At 42.2% G+C, this 21,282-nt stretch overlaps 1 protein-coding gene across 3 annotated transcripts in view; it reads left to right on the forward strand.

Moving 5' to 3' along the window:
• NUP93 (nucleoporin 93) overlaps positions 1 to 21,282 on the forward strand; it is a 128,194-nt gene that overhangs the window by 4,138 nt on the left and 102,774 nt on the right. For all 3 annotated transcript variants that reach the window (XM_057493203.1, XM_057493204.1, XM_057493205.1), the window contains one exon: positions 11,749 to 11,941. In XM_057493203.1, the coding sequence (XP_057349186.1) occupies positions 11,763 to 11,941 (179 nt within the window). In that variant the 5' untranslated portion in view covers positions 11,749 to 11,762. Of the gene's footprint in view, positions 1 to 11,748; positions 11,942 to 21,282 lie in introns of those variants that run through there.

The following is a 21,282-nucleotide window of genomic DNA, read 5'->3' on the forward strand; positions in this document are numbered from 1 at the left end:
TATTAGACAGTTGAGGTGATAAGGAGAAATGCATTTGGGTCAGGGCAGGGGCAAGAGTGATGAAGGTTTGACTGCTAAAAGATTTGAGGGATAGACCTGGAGATTGGTTGAATGATTAGGAGAGGAAGCGGGACCTGAGGTGTATCACAGGTGGTTTCTGGCTGAATTCTCTCACTACTCTTCCCCGTGATTATGTGCTTCAGCCACATGGCCTCCTGCTCTTCAAATATGTCACATACACTTCTGCTTTGGGGCTTTCGCCTTCACTGTTTCCTCTGCAAGAACATTCTTCCTCCAGGTATCTACCTCGCTCGTCCCCTTTCTTAGGTCTCTGCTGAAAGGTTTCCTTTTTAAATAATCTTCTCAGAACATCCCAGCTAAAGCAGCCCCACTGTCCAGTCTACCACAGTTCCCTGTTTTATCTCCTTTGTAAGCACTTAACAATACCTGGCATCACGTGTCTAGTTGTTTCTGTGTTTTTATTGCCTGTGTCCTAACAGACAGACTTAAGCTCCTTGACACTGGGAACATCATCTGATTTTTCTGCAGCTCCATCCCCAGTGCCTTGAATAGATGGTACCTAGCACATGACAGATGCCCAATAAATATTTGAAGTTGAAGGAAGGAAGATGGGGCTCTTAAGTTTGGTGAACTTCACAAGGGCAGAAATTGAGAAAATAAGGACTCAGACAATTTTGGCAAGGTTTGTGGAAGGTTATTCTGGCAATTAGTGAGGATCTAGCTGCTGTTTGAGGACACTGATGGAGGTAAAAATAAAGCTACAAAATGATTTAAGCTTTAGGCATTTGGGGGAGAAGGGATCTAGGTATTAACAGACAATAATATAAGGCAAATAGAGGAGAGTGACAGCAATAAAAAGGTAGGCTGAGAGGTCCTAATGCTTGTGACCACATAAAAACAACATAAACACCAAATAAACCACTGCATATTGACAGAAATAGGTGTTTGAGAGTTCTAGAATGAAATGAGTCTGCAGAAATCCTGAGGAGCACAAAACCCTGCTGCCTGGAGGAGTTTAAGGCAAATGAATGGAGTAGAAAAGAATTTAGATGAGATTTCTGTGCGATGGATATTGAGGAAAATCATTTGGTAGGTAGGACTTGAATGGGTGGTAAAGATAATGTTTATTGAGGGGATAGTGTGTGGCAAGTGAAGGAGGTACAGCTATTTTCCATTTCAGAGTTGAGGCCCAGAGGGAGTAATTAATTTGCCCAAAGTCACCCAGCTAGAGAATGCAGGAGCTGGCCAGAGTGCAGGGGTGCAGTGGAAGGTGGGTGGATGGACCTGGTTGGGGGAAAAGGGCATGTACAGGGTGCTCAGGGAGAGTAAACAGGTAACTGGTACACAGGGTTTAACCAGAAGCAGTGCCTCATCTGGCTCCCCGTGCGTGGGAGGCATTGAGGGTTTTTGAGCCGGAGCAACACAAAGAAGGTGATGGCGCAAAGACTGAGGTGGGCACAGTGGACCATGTGATGGAGTGTGGACGGGCTGTCAGAACCAGCATCTGGCAAGAGTGTGGGCTCAAGGGGACACCAGTTTGGCGTCCTGTGATGGCGAAGAGGATGAGAGCAAGTTAGACTAACCTTATTGTGGCAATCATTTAGCAATGTACACATCTGTGAGATCATTACTCGTATCAGTTATATCTGAATAAAGCTGGGGGGAAAAAAAAGCAGCAGTTAGAAAACACTGCAAAAATGCAAATATCCCTTGCTATCTAAATCTGTTTAGGTAATGGGAGTTTGAGTAGCATGTGTGGAGAGTGAAGGATATGTTACCCGAATCTGTAGTATTTGGTTCCCTGTGGTTTTGTTAGGAAGTAGCAATCGTTGAGATAACTTTTTGAGGAATACCTACCCGCTTTCTCTCAAGAAATGTATCTGCATACGTTTGGTTTCTTAGCCTGGAGAGTGGAGAATACCTGTAAACAAACCATCTGAGGCCATGCACAGATGCAGAGGAGAAGGGTGATTGGAACCTGAGGGAGAAGCCAAGGGACAGAGGTGGCGACATTGGGGAGGGCAGCCGGTGGTGGTGGTGGTGGTGGTTGGGTGTGGATGACCACTTTGGCACATCCTGAATGTGACAGTTACATGCTTGCATGGAAATACACAGGCGCCTGAGAACCCCGGGTTGGAGTGAGTGCATGAAGCTGGAGTGGGTATGCATCTGATAGGTAGTCATTACCATCGAGGATTCTGGGGCAGTGGTGGGGAGACAAACACTGAAGCAGAGAGTTTAGAGTGGTTTTAAAATTAACAAGTTATTGAAAGTTAGACAAGCTGACACATACTCATAGAAGGGAATTCAGACTGACAGAGCGGTATAGAATGGAAAGGAGAAATCTCCCAACTCCTTGCTTTGCTCTCAGAGGCACCGGTAGATTAAGTTTCTTGCTGTACTAATGTTGTTTCTTGCTGTTTCTTCTAACAACTTACTGTGAAGAATCCTTAATTGTTTAGCTTAATGAATTTTTACATATATATTCACTCATGTGACCACCACCCATGTTGAGATAAAAACATTTCCAATATCCTGGTGTCTTGAGTCAGCTTGGGCTGCTATAACACAGTACCTTAGTCTGAGTGGCTTAAACAACAGAATTTTGTTTTGCCACAGTGCTTGAGGTTGGAAGTCTGAGATCAGGGTGCCATCATGGGGGAGGGCCCCCTCCCTGATGTGTAGTGGGCACGATCTTGCTGTGTGCTCACACGGTCTTTCCTGGGTGACTGAGTGTTGTGTGTGGGGTGGGAGAGGAAGCAAGCTCTCTCGTGTCTCTTTTTAATAGGTCACTACTCCCATCATGAGAGCCCCATTTCATGACCTTATCTAAACCCAGTTCCCAAAGGTTACTTCTCCAAATATCATCATATTGGAAGTTAGGACTTCAACACACAGACTTTGGAGGGGGGCACATTGCAGTCAATGGCACCTGGAACGTTCTCTTGTGTCTCCAATCATTAGTATTGATCCCAGCCCGTCACCCTCTACCCCTCAGGATAACCAGTGTTCTTATTTCTAGCACCAAAGATTAGTAGTCTTTGTTCTTAAAATCATGCATTATGTCTTTTTTTGTATTTGGCTTTTTAGTTCATCATGTCTGTGAGATTTATCCATATTGTTCCATCTAGCTGTAATTGGAGCTTTTCCATTGTGTGGTATGCCAGGGTATGAATATACCACCATAAAAAAACAGTAGGACAATTCTGTATATACAATGGTTTTAGGATTATTTGTTGTGCGGGGTGGACTCAGACTTTTGTTAGAATCATCTGATAAAGTTTTTTTCTTATTCTTAAAAAACGTTTGCATGTATTTGTTTTGCAGGGGTTCCTAGTGCCTCTGATGCTGGTGTCATGGCCCTGAAGGCAAGAAGCCTTCCTTGTTTCACATCAGGGTTTCTCAGCGTTGGTACTACTGATATTTTGGGCTGCGTAATTGTTGGAAAGGCTGTGCCGTGGCCCTCTAGGATGGCCGGCAGCACCCCTGGCCCCTCTCCTCGGGATGGCTCTCACAGACACGCTCCCTGAGTTGTGACAACCAAAAATGTCTCTACATATTGCAAGTGACCTCTGGAGGGCAGTCTGGAGAGTGGAGAATACTTGTAAATAAACCATCTGAGGCCATGCACAGGTGCAGAGGGGAAGGGTGATTAGAATCTGAGGGAGAAGCCAAGGGACAGCGGTGGCGGCATTGGGGAGGGCAGCCGGTGGTGGTGGTGGTGGTGGTGATGGTTGGGTGTAGACGAGAACCACTGCTTTAGAGAGAAGAGCCAGAACCAGAGCCAGAGACCTTTTTGAAGGCTGACTTGGTGATGTGGCCCTGTTATGCCAGTTGTAAGATAGCCTGGTGTCATGCCTGAGGTTCTGTATACAGGTAATTCCCATCACTGAAATGGGGCTGCAGCTTCTAATGACACCTTGAATTCAATGACTAATTAAAATATCCTGCATTTGTAGATTTTTCATGATGGGCAGGCCCTTAGAAGTCACCTGAGCCAAACTCCTCCTTATCACACTGGGGTGGCAAAACTGGGACCCAGAGAAAGGGGAAGCCCAAGTCCCAGGGTTAGAGGGCTGATGTGGGGCAGAGCCAGGCTGGGGCCCATTATTCTTCCATCCCAGACCTGCTTGATTGGACAATGGAGAACTTATCAGAAAATTCCCTATACTTTTCTGTGGTGCCAGGTTGCCTCTTTTTGCTCATTGAAAATGAAATAACACAAGTGGTATTTTGTGTATCAGGAGAGGTGACACTGCACATTCCTACCACAAACCCTGAGTCATACAGGCCAGGCTAGTACTGAATCACCCAGGTATTTAATTTCTCTTCTGTCAGGGGTAATTTATTGTAGTTCTTTGTTGTCTCCAGAAGTCTACCCACTGAATGAGTAATGATTCGGTCCAGCTCTCTTTCACGTAGTCTCACAGGACTGTAAAGAATTACCCAACAACACATTTTTTCTGTCCTTTTCCTCCCCTTCCTAGATAGAGGTGCCTGAAACAATAGAAGCTGTTAAGGTGTAATTTTCTTTTTGGTTGTTGTTGTAATTGAAAGCCGACAGACACAGTAAAAAGTGAAATGATATTGTCATCTAACCATAGTTTACATATTCAATAGAAGAGAAGAGAGCAAGAACCATCCTCAACTTTTGAAGCCTCCAGTGAGGCTTTACTCATTAATCATGAAAGTTACCATTGAACACTGTTCCTGTGAGTATCTCTGGGGGGGTACATCCCAGGACAAAATACCTTTGAAACCGAAATCAGTCAAAGGGAGAAATAAAGTGGGAGAAACCCCCTTTATTGGTTTCAAGCAGTCGTCCATTTCTGCTCTCCCGTGTCTCTCGTGACCCGGCTACAGAAGAAGAGACCCCACCCAACCTCTCTGGTCCAGATAGGCCCTCGCTTGCCCTTGCAATTACATATCGATATGGAGATGGACTACTTCTCTCCACCCTTTGGAAACACCGATTGATAATGGAGATGCACTGAGGCCAGACAAGAGATTATAGAAATATTGCAATTTTACCCACACTATGTTTTAATCCTAGTAAGTCTAATTAATAAGATTTGGAAGGCAAGATTTACACTTTAAATTAAATGCTGTTTCTTTTGAATGATACCATTGTGGAAACTTAGATTTCTAATAAAAGCCATATTTGATAGTAGGGAATATAACATTTAAAAATTGTAATTGTCTTCCAAAGTTCTTACTAAATGATACCAAGTTGTGATTAAATAAGTTATAATTTAGTATCAGCTATTTACTAGAAGAATTTTTTGAAACTGATATTTTTATAATTAAAAATGACAAAATGTCACCAAGTTGGCATCTTTGGAAAAAAGCTAAAATAGCATTTTACAATGATAGAAATCAGTGGAGTTTGTAGATTACTCTGTATTATTGTGGGGAAAATCGAAGTTCCTATCACCTTAACCTTAAGCTACTTAATGATGTAACGGGCCTGCTGCTAGGCTACGGCTTCCACACCCATAGGCTATAAGCTATCATTGACTGAGTCACTACATGAAGAGCTGTGCCCAGTGCTCTGGGTGGAGGCAGAGAGGAGGAGGATTGCAGACCTGCAGGCTGTTGGATGCAGACTTAATTCTAGTGCTCCACCTATGTCCCCCATATCTCTGGCAGAACAAGCTGGGTAATAAACCCTTTTACCCCAAGGACGTTCCATTGTCATTCCTTGGTCTCAACTGAATCCACAGTGAACTTGCCCCAGGGCCGAAACCCATTGGGAAGACAGTTATCAACCCCTTGACGTTGGTAGGGATTATCATTTTTGTATTGATGAGGAAATTGAGAGGAGAGATTTGGATTTTATTCTCAGGGTAAATCTACTCACCTTCAACTAGTAAAAGTGAACATTCTAGATTGGAACCAGGTATGTGGGTTCAAAGTCCTGTCTTCTCCAGTTTACCCATTCTGTTTAAAAATTAAAAGAGAATTATTTTACTGTCACATTAAAACTTTTAAAACAGGAAAAGGAATAACATTTTTATTTGTTCATTTTGAAGAAAAAAGGTATAAATAGCATCAGTTGTTTTCTCTGATGTATATAAAATTCCCCCCTTTGGCAACATCCCAACAGATACAGCAGCACTAAACATGCATTTGTTGGGTTGCAGGATGTTTGTAGTTGAAAGAGATCATCGTTGGATATGTGGTAAAATTAGAATTCCATGATGAACGGTTGTAAGTATTGTTTGATTGTATTGAAATTCTGCAGGGAAAGTAGTTGGTGTCATTTTCCCTGTGCAAGTCATTGAATCAGGAGAGATTCCTGGAGAAAAGAAGATACTGGAGAAAAGACAGATGGCCTTGTCTTTATCTTTTTGTCTCTTTCTCAGCCCTTTTGTATTTCTTAGATTACTGGGCTTTTGGATTGTGGGTGATAAGGAAAAGGAAAAATTCACTTGGATTTAGTGTTTGCATTATACTTGCAAAGGGCAGTGAGTTCCCTCTAGTGTGCTGTACACTAGGTCAAAAGAACATTTACTGGACAGTTTTCGTCATTCATAAAACAGTTCCCCCAAATGTACTCTCCAAATAAAAATCTTGAGGTGAGGGGAATATGGCAGCAGGCCTATTGTGTCCCTCCTCGTTAACTCTCCGTTATGGTGTTTTCACTGCTGAGGCCTGGTAAGGGTAGCTCTGCCAGGGGCATGTGGCTGGTAAGTAAATATAGGTGTAGTTCAGGTACCGTAGGCCAGCTAGGGGTTGGCAAACTGCAATCGGTGGGCCAAATAAGCTAAGGTTTTTAAAATGTTTTAATCACTGAAAAAAAAAATCCAAAGAAAAATATTTTGTGACACATTAAAATTGTATGAAATTCCAATTTGAGTTAAAGATTGATTAAAGTTTTAGTGGAGCAAAGCCATGCTCATTTGCTTACATGTTATCCACTTTCAAGCAGAGTTGAGTAGTTGCAACAAAGAATGGTCTAAAAAGCCTAAAATACTCGCTGTCCAGCCCATTTACAGAAAAGGTTTGCTGGTCCTTGCCCTAGGATACCAGTCTCGAGGACTCAAACCTAGGAAGGAGTTTGGTAGAAGTTGTAGAATAGTTGGCTGTGAGGGTCGTTCCTATTTTCCTCTGTCTTCCGTTAGCTTTGAGGATCTGAGGCACTTTACAGGAGTCTATGTACTTTACAGGAGCATATCCTGGAAGTAGCGTAGGCACACGTCAAGACAAGTGAGTAACAGCTCTCTTTGGGGTGACCCCATGGCCTGTAAAGCTCTGATTCCCCAGCTGGGAGTCCACAAAGCCCTGAGTGCATGAGAAGATGTAATCTTCTTGTTGCTGATGCCTTAAAGGAAAAGAAACTAATAAATTAACAACAGCAGAAAACAGATGTGTATACATTTTAATACAGTAAGCATAAGCACCGTACAAGACTAAGAGTCAGACCATCTGCAAAATCCTGAAGGGGCTGTTCTTTGAGAACACTGATTTAAAATGATCCAGAAATGCCCAGTACTGTGAATATTTAAGTATCTACTTGTAAGGGAAAAATACTCTTCTTGTGTTTCCTTTGCACTTGTTACTCTTCTGTAACACCACTTCTGACACCAGGTGTGGGGGTTTTCTGCACATCAAGCCATTTTCAGATTCTCTGGACACCAGCTGGGTACCCTACAATTTAACTCAATTCCACAGTCTCTACTGGAGATAACATCAGATCCCACGGGTTAAGGGTTTAGTCCCACAAGACTGCTGCCCACCCACCTTGAAGTTTGCCCTTCATGTTAAGGCTTTTGGTTGCCCGGGTGGTTGAGGTCTGTGAAGGCTCATTAGGACTGCCAGTGGCATAGCAGAACAATTTGTTGCTCATACCCTGCGACGCTCTCTGAAGCACCTGTCATTGTTGCCAAAGCCTCTCGCAGTCGGGCTCAGATCATTCGTTGCAGACAGAGAGGAGCCCTAGCGCTGAATGAGTCTTTGCTGGCCTCTTCCATCCAGCCCGTTTTGCTGCATTGGCTGCTCCACCTCCACCTCTGTGGGTTCTCAGTGTAGCTTCTTCCAGGCTCCCTCCGTCATAGCTCCTACAGGGTGCGGCTGGTGCCCAGTCTGTGTGTGTCCTGGCCAGATTTTCCCAGGACAAAAAGTTGGGACCTCCTCTTTCCCTGCTGTTCCTCCCCTCCCCCGCCATCAAATCATTGTAGTTCCCTCTCTTTGTGGTTATAAAAGGCTAGTGTGGTTATTTTCGTGATCAGCCTTCATTCTTTAGGGTCAGAATTGATATTTGGTTGGTTTAGCCCCTTTGTTTTATGGCTAAATTGATACTTATTTTGTGGAGGGGATAAAAATTGTCCTTAAATTTATGAAATCAACTATCAAGTTAAAATTTTTAATGAAATGGGATGATGACTACATTGAAGTATAGATCGGAAACTTCAGTGGCTTTTTTGTAAATTAATTTCGACGGGTTGAGTTACAATGCAGGGCAGATCCAGTTTTCCCCAAACACGGTGTTCCGTGCATGTTTCTGTTCTCTCAGACAGACATGGAAGAAGCTTAGTTGCTACTCTAAAGTTGTATAGCAGAATTCCATGTGTACTTCTGTAGGTTTGGAATTCTTTTCACCTGAAAACTGGGCTGTTTCTTTTAATATACCACTGTTTTTTGTCTGGGCATTCAGGGGAAAGCACTAGTCTGGACTAAGTGTGATCTGAATCCATGCCATTTATACTGTCCCTGCCTTATGCTGTGCATTCTCAGAAATGTCAAGTATCACTTGATAGTCAGGAGGGAATGTTTCTGCTCTGGTCTTTGCTTGCCAGTGGGTGCAGATTTAGCAGGGGAGTGCAGGAAGCCTTTGAGAACAGACTCTACAAATGGAAGAGTAAAACTCCCTCCTATTCATTCAACAGATGAGCACCTACTGTGTGCCAGGCACTGTTCTAGGATCTTAGGATCTATCAGCAATCAAAACAAAAATCTGTCCTTGTGCAGCTTACTTTCCGGCAGGGGTGTCAAACAGTAAGAGATTGGGCAGTGGTAGGAGGGGCGACAGTTGCACTCTTCAATACTTTTGCTGTTTGTTGGCATCAAAGACATGGTGACAGTTTAGCTGAAACAAATTAGGAAGTCAGCCATGAGCATATGTGAGAGAGGAGTGTTCCAGGTGGAAGAAACAGGGACTACAAAGGCTCCAGGGCAGGAATGTGCCTGACCCACTGGGGGATCAGCAGGGAGGCCCATGGTGGTTGGAGCCCAGGAAAGGAAGGGGAGCAGGGCTAGATCTGAATCTGAACAGTAAGGGGAGGTGGGTCTGCATCTGTAGGGCTTCAGTCTGCACAGTAGGTTTAAGCAGGGGAGGGATGTGATGTATGTGACTCTGAAAGCATCCACGGTTGCTGGGTTGGGAATGGGCAGTGGGAGGTAAGTGCTGAAGCCAAGGGGATAGTGACTTGGACAGGTGGAGGTGGTGGGAGGAGGGGGATTCTGCGTGCATTTTGAAGGTAGGTTTGAGAGGCTTTGTTGGCCTGTTGGATGCGGGTGTGAGTCATGGAGTCCTTCAAGGATTTTGGCCTAAGCCCCTGAGTAATGGAGTCTCCACACTGAGAAGGCCAAGGAGCAGGTTTTGCAGATGAAAGGTTAGAGCTCAGATTTGGGCATATTCAGTTTAGGATCTTGGTTAGAGATTCAGCATTTATTTTACCATGGTCAAAAAAAATTCTGTTAAATTAACTTTAAAATTTTTATTTATTGGACCATATTAAATAAAATCATTACTTTTATTTTACATTTATGATTTATACTTAAATCCATCACTCTAAATCTTTGTATGGGCTGAGCATTTCCTTTGTCTGAATTTGTCTGATATGGATGTGAAATGTTAGATATATATTTTTTCCTTTTCTTTCTTCTTTTTTAAATGGAAAAGTTTTGTTTCATTTCGTTCTTTATTCAGGTACTTTCAAGATTTTTTTTTAGGAAGGAAAAACATTACCTCCTTCTCTTTGGCTCTGTTAGATAAATTATTATTCTTCAGAATAAAGCAATAATGGGGGAAGTGACACAATATTACTTTTCTTTCCTCTGTCAGGTGAGCTACGATGATTCTCATAGTAGAATGTTACTGACTGTAGTTTTCTGAGGAAAGCATTTCTCCATCAGGCAGGAGCCATTGTTTAAAAATATCCTTCTTTTCTCTTTCTTCTGTCCATGAGAATACCTTCCTCATTCTGCCATCCCCATTTTCCCACAGCTACAGATTGCCAGGTGGAGCTTGGTTCTGTTAAGTCAAAAGAAAATGACAAAGATTATCTAGCACCTTTAGGTAAAGAGTTATTGTGTATATGACTTTCTGTCTAAAGACTGAAGTCAGCATGACACTTCGTAAAGAATACTGAGGTGTTTTCATGTTCAGTACAGCTCAGATATTTTTCTGTTAGCCTCTGCCCTTGCCTTTAAAGTTAATTTCCTTTAATGTTAATTTTAAAAAGCCCTTACTCTTTTGCTGTGGATTTATGGTGCTAACCATGCCCTTTTATCATTAACCGTTGCTTCATAACTGAGGTACAATTATGTACTGTAATAACATTGTCACTGCAGTTCTAGACCAGTGGGATTTCAAAAGTGCAGTTGGAGCCATGGGTTCGAAACAAAGTAGAAAAGTATAATTAATAAGAGCTACTACTTAAACAATTTAGTCTTTTTTGAATAAATAATGATCCTGTTAAACTTTTAACAATGTAAATTTTATTTTTTTCATAATGGTGATACTGTTTATCTTCTGTTGAGTTAAACACTGGTAGAAGTTAACATTTTCTTGGTCAAGAACCATATGCAAAGATAGTACAGTATATATAAGATTCATCTGTGTATAATATCCATTAAATACGAGCACCACTGGGTGGTCTTGCTAATAACATTTCATGGTCTAGAAGCCAGCTGCTATTTATATTAGTATAAATATTATTAGCAGTGGTATTTCTAAAAGTAGTAAGTATATTAACATCTAAGGCTAATATTCTGAATATCATGTAACAAACACATATGGATCTGTGCTCTCAGTAACCTTGCAAGGTAAAGATTTATGTGAATGGAGACTTGGACATGAATTTTAAAAGACCGTCTTCTATGTTAGTGAAGGGGCAGGTGTGTGAGAGTAACATGGGATCAGTCAGAAGACCTATATTATTCTGGTCTCAGCTCAGCCTCATGCAGCAGTGAGTATTCTGGGCACGGAACTGAGCCCTGTGGGCTCGAGTTGCTTCTCTTGTCTGCTTAGGAGCCTCACAGAGTTGAGAATCATATGAGACAAGGGCTGATGAATGCCCAGTGCTCTGCAGGTGGTGTTTTTCTAAGACAGGTGGAGGAGTAGGAGGTGCAGGGTGATTGTTCTTGAAGCCTCCCAGAGGTTGTCACCATGGCTTTCATTTCCATGGCGGCTTTGAGTCTGTGGAAGGAGGCAGGAATTCTGGTCTGTGTCTAAATATCTTTGCATTTGTTCTGGTGGGAAAAATCAATCTTGGGGTTGTCAGTTTGCACAGAAATGATCTATTTCTTCATAGCCTGACTCATTTTCTCTGTCAGCCCTGTTCTTGGCTAAGTTCAGGAACCAATCCTGCTTGTTGATGAGCTGTCTCCTTGTCTGTTTAGAGAAAGTCCTAGTGGTTTGTTAAGCTTGTGACAGATTCAGGCAGTGTTTGAAGCCTGTCTTTGCCTTGATTTAAGTCTCTAATTTTTTTCTCCCCTGTCTAGGCTCTTTATCTCCAATGGATACTGAGGGGTTTGGTGAGCTCCTTCAGCAAGCTGAACAGCTGGCCGCTGAGACTGAGGGCATCTCAGAGCTTCCCCATGTGGAACGGAACCTACAGGAGATCCAGCAGGCGGGCGAGCGCCTGCGTTCCCGAACTCTCACTCGCACGTCCCAGGAGACAGCAGATGTCAAGGCGTGAGTGCTGGTGGGGAGGCAGCTTTGGTTCTGGGTGGCTGGGGGCAGGATCTGTTTTTTCTTTCCTGCCTTGAGTTAGGATGCAGTCTGTAGATGAGAGACACGGGCCAGATTCTTGGGAATTGAGAGAAGTTTTGTAAACCGGTCAGCAGTCTTGCTTTGTCTTCCTGCCTTGGGTTTTGTAGGCTGTTTGCCCGACCAGGCTGTGAGCTCCTGTGCCAGGCAGAGGCGATCAGAGTGGGAAAGGGTAAGAGCTTTGTCGTGCAGAAACCCATCATAATAGTTCCTGCTTGGGTTCACTGACTGTTGGGTCATAAATGGCTCCCATAGGTATATTAGTAAATGGGGGTCACACAGATAAGTGTTACTTTCAAAGGCAGAGAGCGCTCATCAATGAACAAAGTTTTTAAGAGCACTTGGAAGGCATTGATGAGTAGTCAGTGATGAGAAGCCATCCACATGAGGAGTGATTCTGTTTGTGTATTGTCAGTGATCCCAGAAGCTGCTTCTGAAAGGCCTTGGAGATGCAGTGCCTGCCAGTTGGTGGTAGAACAGGAAAGTGGGTGAACCCCAAGAGAGTGCAGCTGTTGAAAAGTGCTGACTGGCTGGCTGGCCAGTAGCTGCTGCGGTCACACAGCATCAGTTGGGCTGTTGTCTCCACAGACATGTGTTTGGAGTTCCCAGTGTGCCAGGCCTTGGCCATCTCCAGGACTATAGCCATGAACTAGACATGGTCCTTGCCCTCAAGGAGCTTATCATTTTGGGAGGCAGGAAAAAAAAAACCCTCCTAGTTACTGTGTGTCAGAAACTTGACGAGTCTTAAGATTTTGCTTAATCCTCACAACAGATATTAGGACTGTTGTCCCCTAATTACAGTTGAAAAGCTAAAGCTCAGGAAAGGCAAGTAACTCTCTCGGATTACACAGCTGGTGTAATGGTGAGCCACTCACCAGTGGTGAGTGGTGAGCCAGGATTCTAATGAAGTAGGCTGACTTCAGAGCGCATGCTCCTTTAGCCCTGATAGAAGGGCCGGGAGGATGGAGAGGTGCTATTACCTTGGTGGGTCTGGAAAGTTACAGAGGTTCTGTGTGGGATATATGGGAAATTATTAGTCATCTGCTTAGTCTTCATTCCTTGAATTTAAGAAAGACCTACATGCTGGTGCTAATGGGGAGACATTATTTTGGCTCCATAATAAATGTCGCAGGGGTGAGTACAAGGGCTATCTTATTTTTCCATCTAATGTTGAGAACTGAATGTTTTGGCTGCTATGCCCAGTCAGTAAGGATGTTGTGGAAATTCTTCTGTAGGCCTCCCCAGAATTTTATTTTCTAAAATACTAGTTAGTTTTGGTTCTGTTGGTACTGGTAAAGGCAAGGCAGAGGAACCCCGCAGGGAATTTTTACTATCGAGCCTTGCAGCTAAGTGCAGCCAACTGCTCCCCTACACTGTTCCCAGCACTCCAACATGTCTTCTGACATATCTGCTAACTTGCCCTCCCTGCAGGCTCCATACTGCTGCGCTACCTGGTGCCTGCAGTTACCCTCGGTCTTGGGTGTGCAGGCTCCGTGTTTGTGTGCAGGGAGGCTGCTAGAGCAAAGGACCATGATGCCAGCAGAGTTGCTATAGTTATAATTTAATTGCATCAGCTTTACAGCCTATTAAGAGCAAAAACGGAAAATGTTTTCTTGGTAACAATTATCAGTCATGCTCTCTTTCTTGTAAATTTCCATTCTTCCTCAGCTCTTTCTACCTTAAATTCATTATTTTAGGGAGGAGGAAGTTGGAACATTGGAAGAATGGTTATTGGGTGGGGCCGGTGCTTCAAAAGAAACCAAAAGGTTGATGACTGTATTTTTCCATCTTTTTGATAGGCAGAGACATAAAGTGTGATGTGAATATTTTAGTAAGGTTGAGGGCAGGGGCAAAAACTGAGGAGGAAAAATTGTCTTACATGAAATACATTTTGAAAGAGAGTTCTGTCTTTAAGATTTTAGTTAAGATTAGAATGTAAGTTTAAGATTGAATTGTTCTGTGCTGAAATCATTTGAATAAATATGCTTTGTTGGGTTTTTCATTTTAGGGAATAGATATGTTAGCTTTTTTGCATGTATGTGTTTGATATTTTTAAGTTGTTAAATTGAATATGCTTAACATATATAAAGGTGTAAATCAGGGGTTGGCTCGCTGACCCATGAGCCCAATCCAGCCCGCTGCTGTTAAAGTGTTATTGGAACATGGCCACACTTACCTGTTTATATATTGTCTTTGCTGCTTTTGTGCTGCAGTAGCAGAGTTGAGTAGTACGACAGAGACCTTATGGCCTGCAACGCCTAAAATATTTACTGTCTGTCTTTTACAAAGTGTGCTGACTCCTGGTGTAAATAATAATAAGACGAATGAACACCCATGTGCACATTGCACGGTTAAGACACCAAATATGATTCAGTAGCTGTGAAGCCCTCCCTGGGTGCCCATCATTGATTGTATCCCCCCTCTTTTCCCCTCAGAGATGCCTCATTGGATTTTTCCATTCAGACTTAGAAGCCAAACCAGTTAGAGGCATACAAAGAAAAAAAAAGCAATTGCTTGCTCTCTGTAACTTCATCCTCTGATAACGACTGTTATTTGTTGCTTTTTATTGTTTCACACTTTGCTCCATGTTCATGCAAAGCATATACAAATATTATTTGCCCGAGTTATACCGCATATTATAGCTTTCCTTGTGCTGATACTACTAAGCTACCTTTTTAAGCACTTACTATTGATTAGGCAGTGTGCCAACCACTTTGCATGCATTATGTAATTTCTTCTTAAAAATAACCCTGCAAAATAAGTGTTATTATCTCTTTTATAATGAGGAACATCAGATAGCAAGTGGCCGACCCAGACTTCAGATCTGGCCTGGTCAGCTGGAATCCCTCATGTTGGCCTGGTGCTTTTCAGTTCCCAAAGGATTATCACAGGCATTCTCCTGACCGGGCTTCATGAGCCTGAGAGGTGGGAGAGGCAGGGGTTTTTCTCCATGTTTTAATAGAGGAGGAAGATGAAGCTTGGAAAAATGGTATGTCTAAGATTTTCAGCAGTAGGTGACAGGTGGGACTTGAACCCAGGCCCCCTGACTTTTGCTACTCCCCGTGTGTACCGAGAACCCCTTTTGTCTTCTTACTCTCCTCTTACACTCTCATGGGAGTGTTGACTCCATATATCCTTTGGGGACTTTGGCTTAAGAGAAGCTGCCAGGTAGAGGGCAGGGAACCTTTGGATTTTTCCACCCTTAGAAGCTTAAAATCTCTGGTATATCCTTTATTGGTAAAAATCATCCATACCCTGCCTCCTTCATCAGTCCTCCCTGTATGGTTTCTGTATGTGCACTGCACAGTTCCTGCGGGCTGTACCCACCTTGATGACCTTTCTCTTCTAATAATTCTAATACCCAAATTTTAAATTCTGAGGTTCTCAGCCTGGCATACCTTAAAACCACCTGGACACTAAGTACACTCTCCCATATCACTGGTGGAGATGTGCCTGTGGGACAGAATTTGGGAATATCTAGCAAATTTGCCCTGGACCCAGCAATCCTAATTCTGGGGATCTATCCCAAATATACATTGGCAAAAGTACAAAAAGATGTATGCGGAAGGATATTCATGGCAGCATTACTTGTAAAAGCAAAAATTGGAAACAACTCAAATGTCATCACTAGGGGACTGGTTGGCTAGATATGGTACTTCTACATAGCGAAATACTTTTCAGTAGTACAAAGGAATGAGAATATATACTACCATGAAGTGACTCTAGGATATACCATTAAGTAAAATAAAAAATGCAAGGTGGAGAAAAGTGCATAGTACTCATTATTTAAGAAAGCAGGTAGAAGACATCTAATATTCATGATCAGAAGACTTAATATTATTAAGATGTCAGTGCTCCCCAGATGAGTCTACAGGGTCAATGTCATTAATCCCAGCTGCTTTTTACAGAAGTTGACAAGTTGATCCTAAAATCCATATCAACATGCAAGGGACCTAGAATGGCCATACAATCTTTAAAATGTACAGGGTTGAAAGACTCATACTTTTGATGTCAAACTTAATACAGAACTATAGTAATCAAAATTATATGGTACTGGCATAAGCATAATTATATAGATCATTTGAGTAGAATTAGGAGCCCAGAAATAAACCCATGAGTCTGTGATCAACTGAAAATGATGCTGAGACAACTGGAGTATCTACATGCAGGAGAATGAAGTTGGACACCTTAACTCCATATGGAATACAGACCTAAATGTAAGAGCGAAAACTCTGAAACTCTTAAAAGAAAACAGGTATAAATCTTCCTGACCTTAGGTTAGGCAAAGCCTTGTCAGGTATGAAACTAAAAGCCCAAGTGACAGAATAAAAATAGATAAATTGAACTTCATCATAATTAAAACCTTTTGTGCTTCAAAGGACACTCTCCAGAAAGTGGGAAAATCACCCACAGAATTAGAGAAAATATTTGCAGATTATATACAAACGTACCTCAGAGATAATCAGTTCCTGACCACTGCAGTAAGTCAAATATCACAGTAAAGCAAGACAAATGAATTTTTTGGTTTTCCAGTGTATATAAATTTAACACTATACTATAGTTTAAGTGTGCAATAACATTGTGTCTTAAAAAAGGTGCATACATTAATTAAAAAGTATCTCTTTACTAAATAATATTAACCATCATCTGAGCTTTCAGCAAATTGATCACAGATCACCGCAACAAATATAATAATGAACATGTTTGAAATATTGCAAGAATTACCAAACTGTGATAGGGACATGAAGTGAGCAAATGCCTTTGGAAAAATGGTGCCGGTAGGCATCCTTCATGCAGAGTTGCCACAAACCTTCAATTTGTAAAAAAAGGCAGTATCTGTGAAGTGCAGTACCTGATAAAGGATTTGTATCCAGAATGTGTAAAAAAAAGAAAAAAAACCTATTACAACTCAATAATAAAAGGACAACGCAATTTTTAGATGAGCAGAATATCTGAATAGACATTTTCCCAAAAGATAATATATGTGTCCAATAAGCAAATGAAAAGATGTTCAACATCACTAGGTATCAGGGAAATGTGTGTCAAAAACACAATAATGTACTTCACATGCTTCATACACACTAGGATAGCTATAATCAAAAAGACAACGACAAAAGTTAGTAAGAATGTGGGAAAAGCTGAAATTCTCATATACTGTTGGTATGATGTAAAGTGGTGCAGCCCCTTTGGAGACCAGTCTGGCAGTTCCTTAGAAAGTTAAATGTCGAGTTACCATACAACTGAGCCCTTCCACTCCTAAGTATATACCCAAGAGAAAGGAGAATAGTTGTCCACACCAAAACTAGTTCATGAGTCTTCATGGCATCATTATTCATAATAGTCAAAATATGGAAACCACCACATGTCCATCAGCTGGTGAATTGATAAATAAAATATAGCATATCCATGTAATGGAATACTGTTTGCATCAAGAAAGAATGAACTACCTGCTCCAACATGGATGAACCTTGAAAAACATTATGCTAAGTGAAAGAAGCCAGTCACAGAAGGCTACACATTGTAGAGTTGTATTATGTACAATGTCCAGAATATGCAAATCTACAAGTTAGAAAGTATATTAGTGGTTGCCTAGGGAATAGGTAGATTGGGGGACGTTGGGGAATGACTGCTGGTGGGTAGCAGTTTCTTTTTGGGGTGAAGAAAATGTTCTGAAGTCAATTATAGGGTGATGGCTTCACAACTCTACTGAAAACCACTGAATTACACACTTTAAATGAGTGATTATATAATATGTGAATTATATCTCAATAAAACTGTGTAAAAACAGGTGATACAAATGTGTTTACATACCTGCTGATAAAAAGAAGAAAGTTTTAAAAGTACCTGGGATTTGCTTTAATTGGGTATGGTCAGACTTACAGACATGGGGATGACTGTCATGTTCTCTAGGAACAGGCAGGGTATGCCATGCAGGACCCCATGGGGAAGCAAATGGAGTCAGTCAGGAGGCAAAGGGATCTACCATAGAGCTTCCTCAGTCAGAATTTCTGAGAGGAAATATTCCAGTTAATAAAGATACAATATACCACCATTTTCAAACCTCTGTGGAATTAATGAATCTAAATAACAAATCATCAGTGTCTGCTAAGTTCCAGAAAGAGATTACCTGTTGTTAACATAGCTCTTGATGAAAACCTGGAATGATCTAATAAAAAAATGCCACAAGAATCCTATCAAAACTTTAGCGCTCATTTTCAATTTATAGGAAATACAGAGGCCAGAGGAATATGTTAAATGACGTCACGTGGATACAATCAGTAAAACCTGTGGGAATCTCCATTTTTGCTACTTTGAGTGTAGTCTATATGGATCAACAACATAAACATCAATTTAGGAGCTTTTAGAAATGGAGAATCTTCAGCCCCATCCCAGATACATTTCAAATACAAAGTTTGACATATCCATATAATGGAATGCTATTCGGTAATAAAGAGAAATGAAATACTGATACATGAATCATAATCTGCATTTTAACAAGCCTCCCAGGTAATTCACATGTACATTTCAAGTTTGAGTAGCACTGGTTTGATTAGTCTGTAGGACAAATAATCCAGAGTCTCCAACAAAGAAATTGTAAGAGAGAGAAAAAAAAGAAAGATGAGGTGAAAGGGAAACCTGTAGATTAAAAGAGATTTGGGAGGCCTGTCAATCATTCACAAGTAGAGCCCTAATTTGTATCCCATTTAAACAAACAGAAATTTTAAAATGATGAAGTAATTGGGGGGAATATCTTGGATCGGCTTTGAAATAATTTGGGTGTTGGAGAAGGGAAAGTGGGTAGCGATGTTAATGAAACAGCATTGGCTGCAACATGACAGTTGTTGAAGCTGGCTGATGGTTACAAGTTTACTATTTTAATTTTGTATTAAGAGGTTTTTTTCCCTCCATAATGGTTAAAGAGGGTTTTTCACTAAGATGGCTGTAATCAAAAAGGTAATAAAGGTGTTAGCTAGGCTATGGAAAAATTTGGAACGCTTGACATGGCTTGTGGGAGGGTAAAATGGTATAGCTGCTTTGGAAAACAGTCTGGCAGTTCTGCAAAAGGCTAAACAGAGTTACCATATGATCTAGCAGTTCTACTCCTAGGTATATACCCAAGAGAAATGAAAACATGTTCACAGAAAAACTTATACATGAATGGCAGCATTTTTCATAATAGCCAAAAAGTGGAAACACTGCAAATACCCATTCACTGATGAATGGATACATTCATAAGTAGGAAATGAGGCATATCCCTATGATGGAATACTATTCCATAATAAAAAGAAATGAAGTACCTGATACCTGCTGCAATATGATGAACCTTGAAAACAGTCTGCTAAGTGAAAGAAGCCAGTCACAAAAGACTACCTATTGAATGATCCCATTTATATGAAATGTGTAAAATAGGCAAATCAATAGAGAGAGGAAATAGATTACTGACTGATTGCTTGGGTCTGGGAAGATAGGGGGAGTGACTGCTGATAGTAGTGGGTTTATTTTGGAGGGTGATGAAAATGTTCCAAAATTGATTGTGGTGATGGTTGTACAACCCTGTGAATATACTAAAAGCTACTGAATTGTACGCTTTCGATAGATGAATTATATGGCATGTGAGTTATATCTCAGCAAAGGTTTTTTATTTTATTATTGATAAACACTCTTATGAAGGTAGGTGACTAATAAATACAGTACTGCGGCCAATAAATTATTACAATAACTAGAGATTTATTAAACCAATTCACTCTTCTTACAAAACTATTGTTAATATAGGGTGGGAGGTGGTGGTGGGGTTTGGAAGTGGGACCACTGCACCTGAGGGAGGTTTGCTAAGGAGGTGGAGGACACAGACTCTAGAGGATTGAGCAGAGGAACATGAGGTTTTCTTCCAGGCCAGCTTCAGCCTTGGGATGTTCAGAGCAGCCTGAGGTTCCCTGCCCACAGCCAGCTGGTGTGGAAGGAGGCTCCTGGCTGAGGAAGGCCCATGCACAGCAGCTCAGTTTGCAGTCTCCTGTGGCGGGCAATGGCAGGGGTGGGTTACTGCAGGGAGAGGCGTTAGCCGTGCACTCCTTACAGAAATGGCTCCGCCAGTAAGTTTCCGTGGGGTCAACCTCTTGCCACTAGGTTGCAGCTGCCGAATTTTGGATGGGGGGCAACCTAGTTCTTCATCTGAGTCTCTTGAACTTAGATTTCTCTTGGGAGCCCACCTGGGGACTGGCTTCTCTGCTTCCACCTTTGCTGGGATGGCCATAGGTGCATCCCATAGGCCCGGTAGCCACCAACCAGGGAGTTTGTCTCTCCAGGCCAGCTCACCTGGGTTTCACCATGGTCTTGGTAGTGGAGGTCATAGTAACCAGGTGTAGGAGTAGAGGGAGCCCACCTGGGGACTGGCTTCTCTGCTTCCACCTTTGCTGGGGTGGCCATAGGTGCATCTCCATAGGCCCGGTAGCCTCCAACCAGGCTGTATGTCTCTCCATGCCAGCTCACCTGGTTTTTGCCACGCCCTTGGTAGAGGAGGTGATAGTAACCAGCTGTAGGAGAAGGGGAAGTCGCTGCTGCTGCAGCAAAGAACACCAGAACTGATCAGTCATTCCTCCTGTACACAATGGCCTGCCAGGACCTTCCCTCTGTCATGTCTCTCTCAGTTTCTGGCTGAAGCCATTTGATCTGCTTGGCATCTAAAACCCAGACGTGGCCCATCACCTCTATGAATCCCCTAGAGAAGCGACATTGGCTGCAAAAGCAATTCCGTGGAGCCTGTGGCAGCAGGAGACCAGGAAATCTGTTTCCCATTCCCAGAAAAAAACTCAACCTGAAAATGATTGCCATCAGGATCCCCTCCATCTCTCCCTTCCACAACGGAGGAAACATTTGTTAAAGTCTGTCACTTCTGAGGCAGTTTTAGTGGAAATATCTTTGAAGTTTTGGAAAAATAATCTTACACGAATCAGTTAAGAACCCCTCTCCCTTTGAGCCCCATTTGTGTTGCCTTTTTCAACCACGCTGAACTCTAGCCCTCTGATACTTCCAAGTAGATTTGAAAAAGGCCCAATCTCAAAGCAGAGTGACCAGGAGGCTCAGGCAAGAATGTGGGTACCTAGTCTAGGCTCACATCAGCGCAACCTCTGGGACGTCTTTTCCTCAGCTGTTAGGTCTCAGTGTCCCTTTATCACTCCCGTTGACTCTTCTGCTCTTCCCATCAGTATGACACCCTTTTGCCCGCTACTCAGAGGCTCAGTCTGGGATGATTCTGAGGGGACCCATGT

Source organism: Manis pentadactyla, chromosome 15, assembly GCF_030020395.1.
Source record: "Manis pentadactyla isolate mManPen7 chromosome 15, mManPen7.hap1, whole genome shotgun sequence".
Classification (NCBI taxonomy): Eukaryota; Metazoa; Chordata; class Mammalia; order Pholidota; family Manidae; genus Manis; species Manis pentadactyla.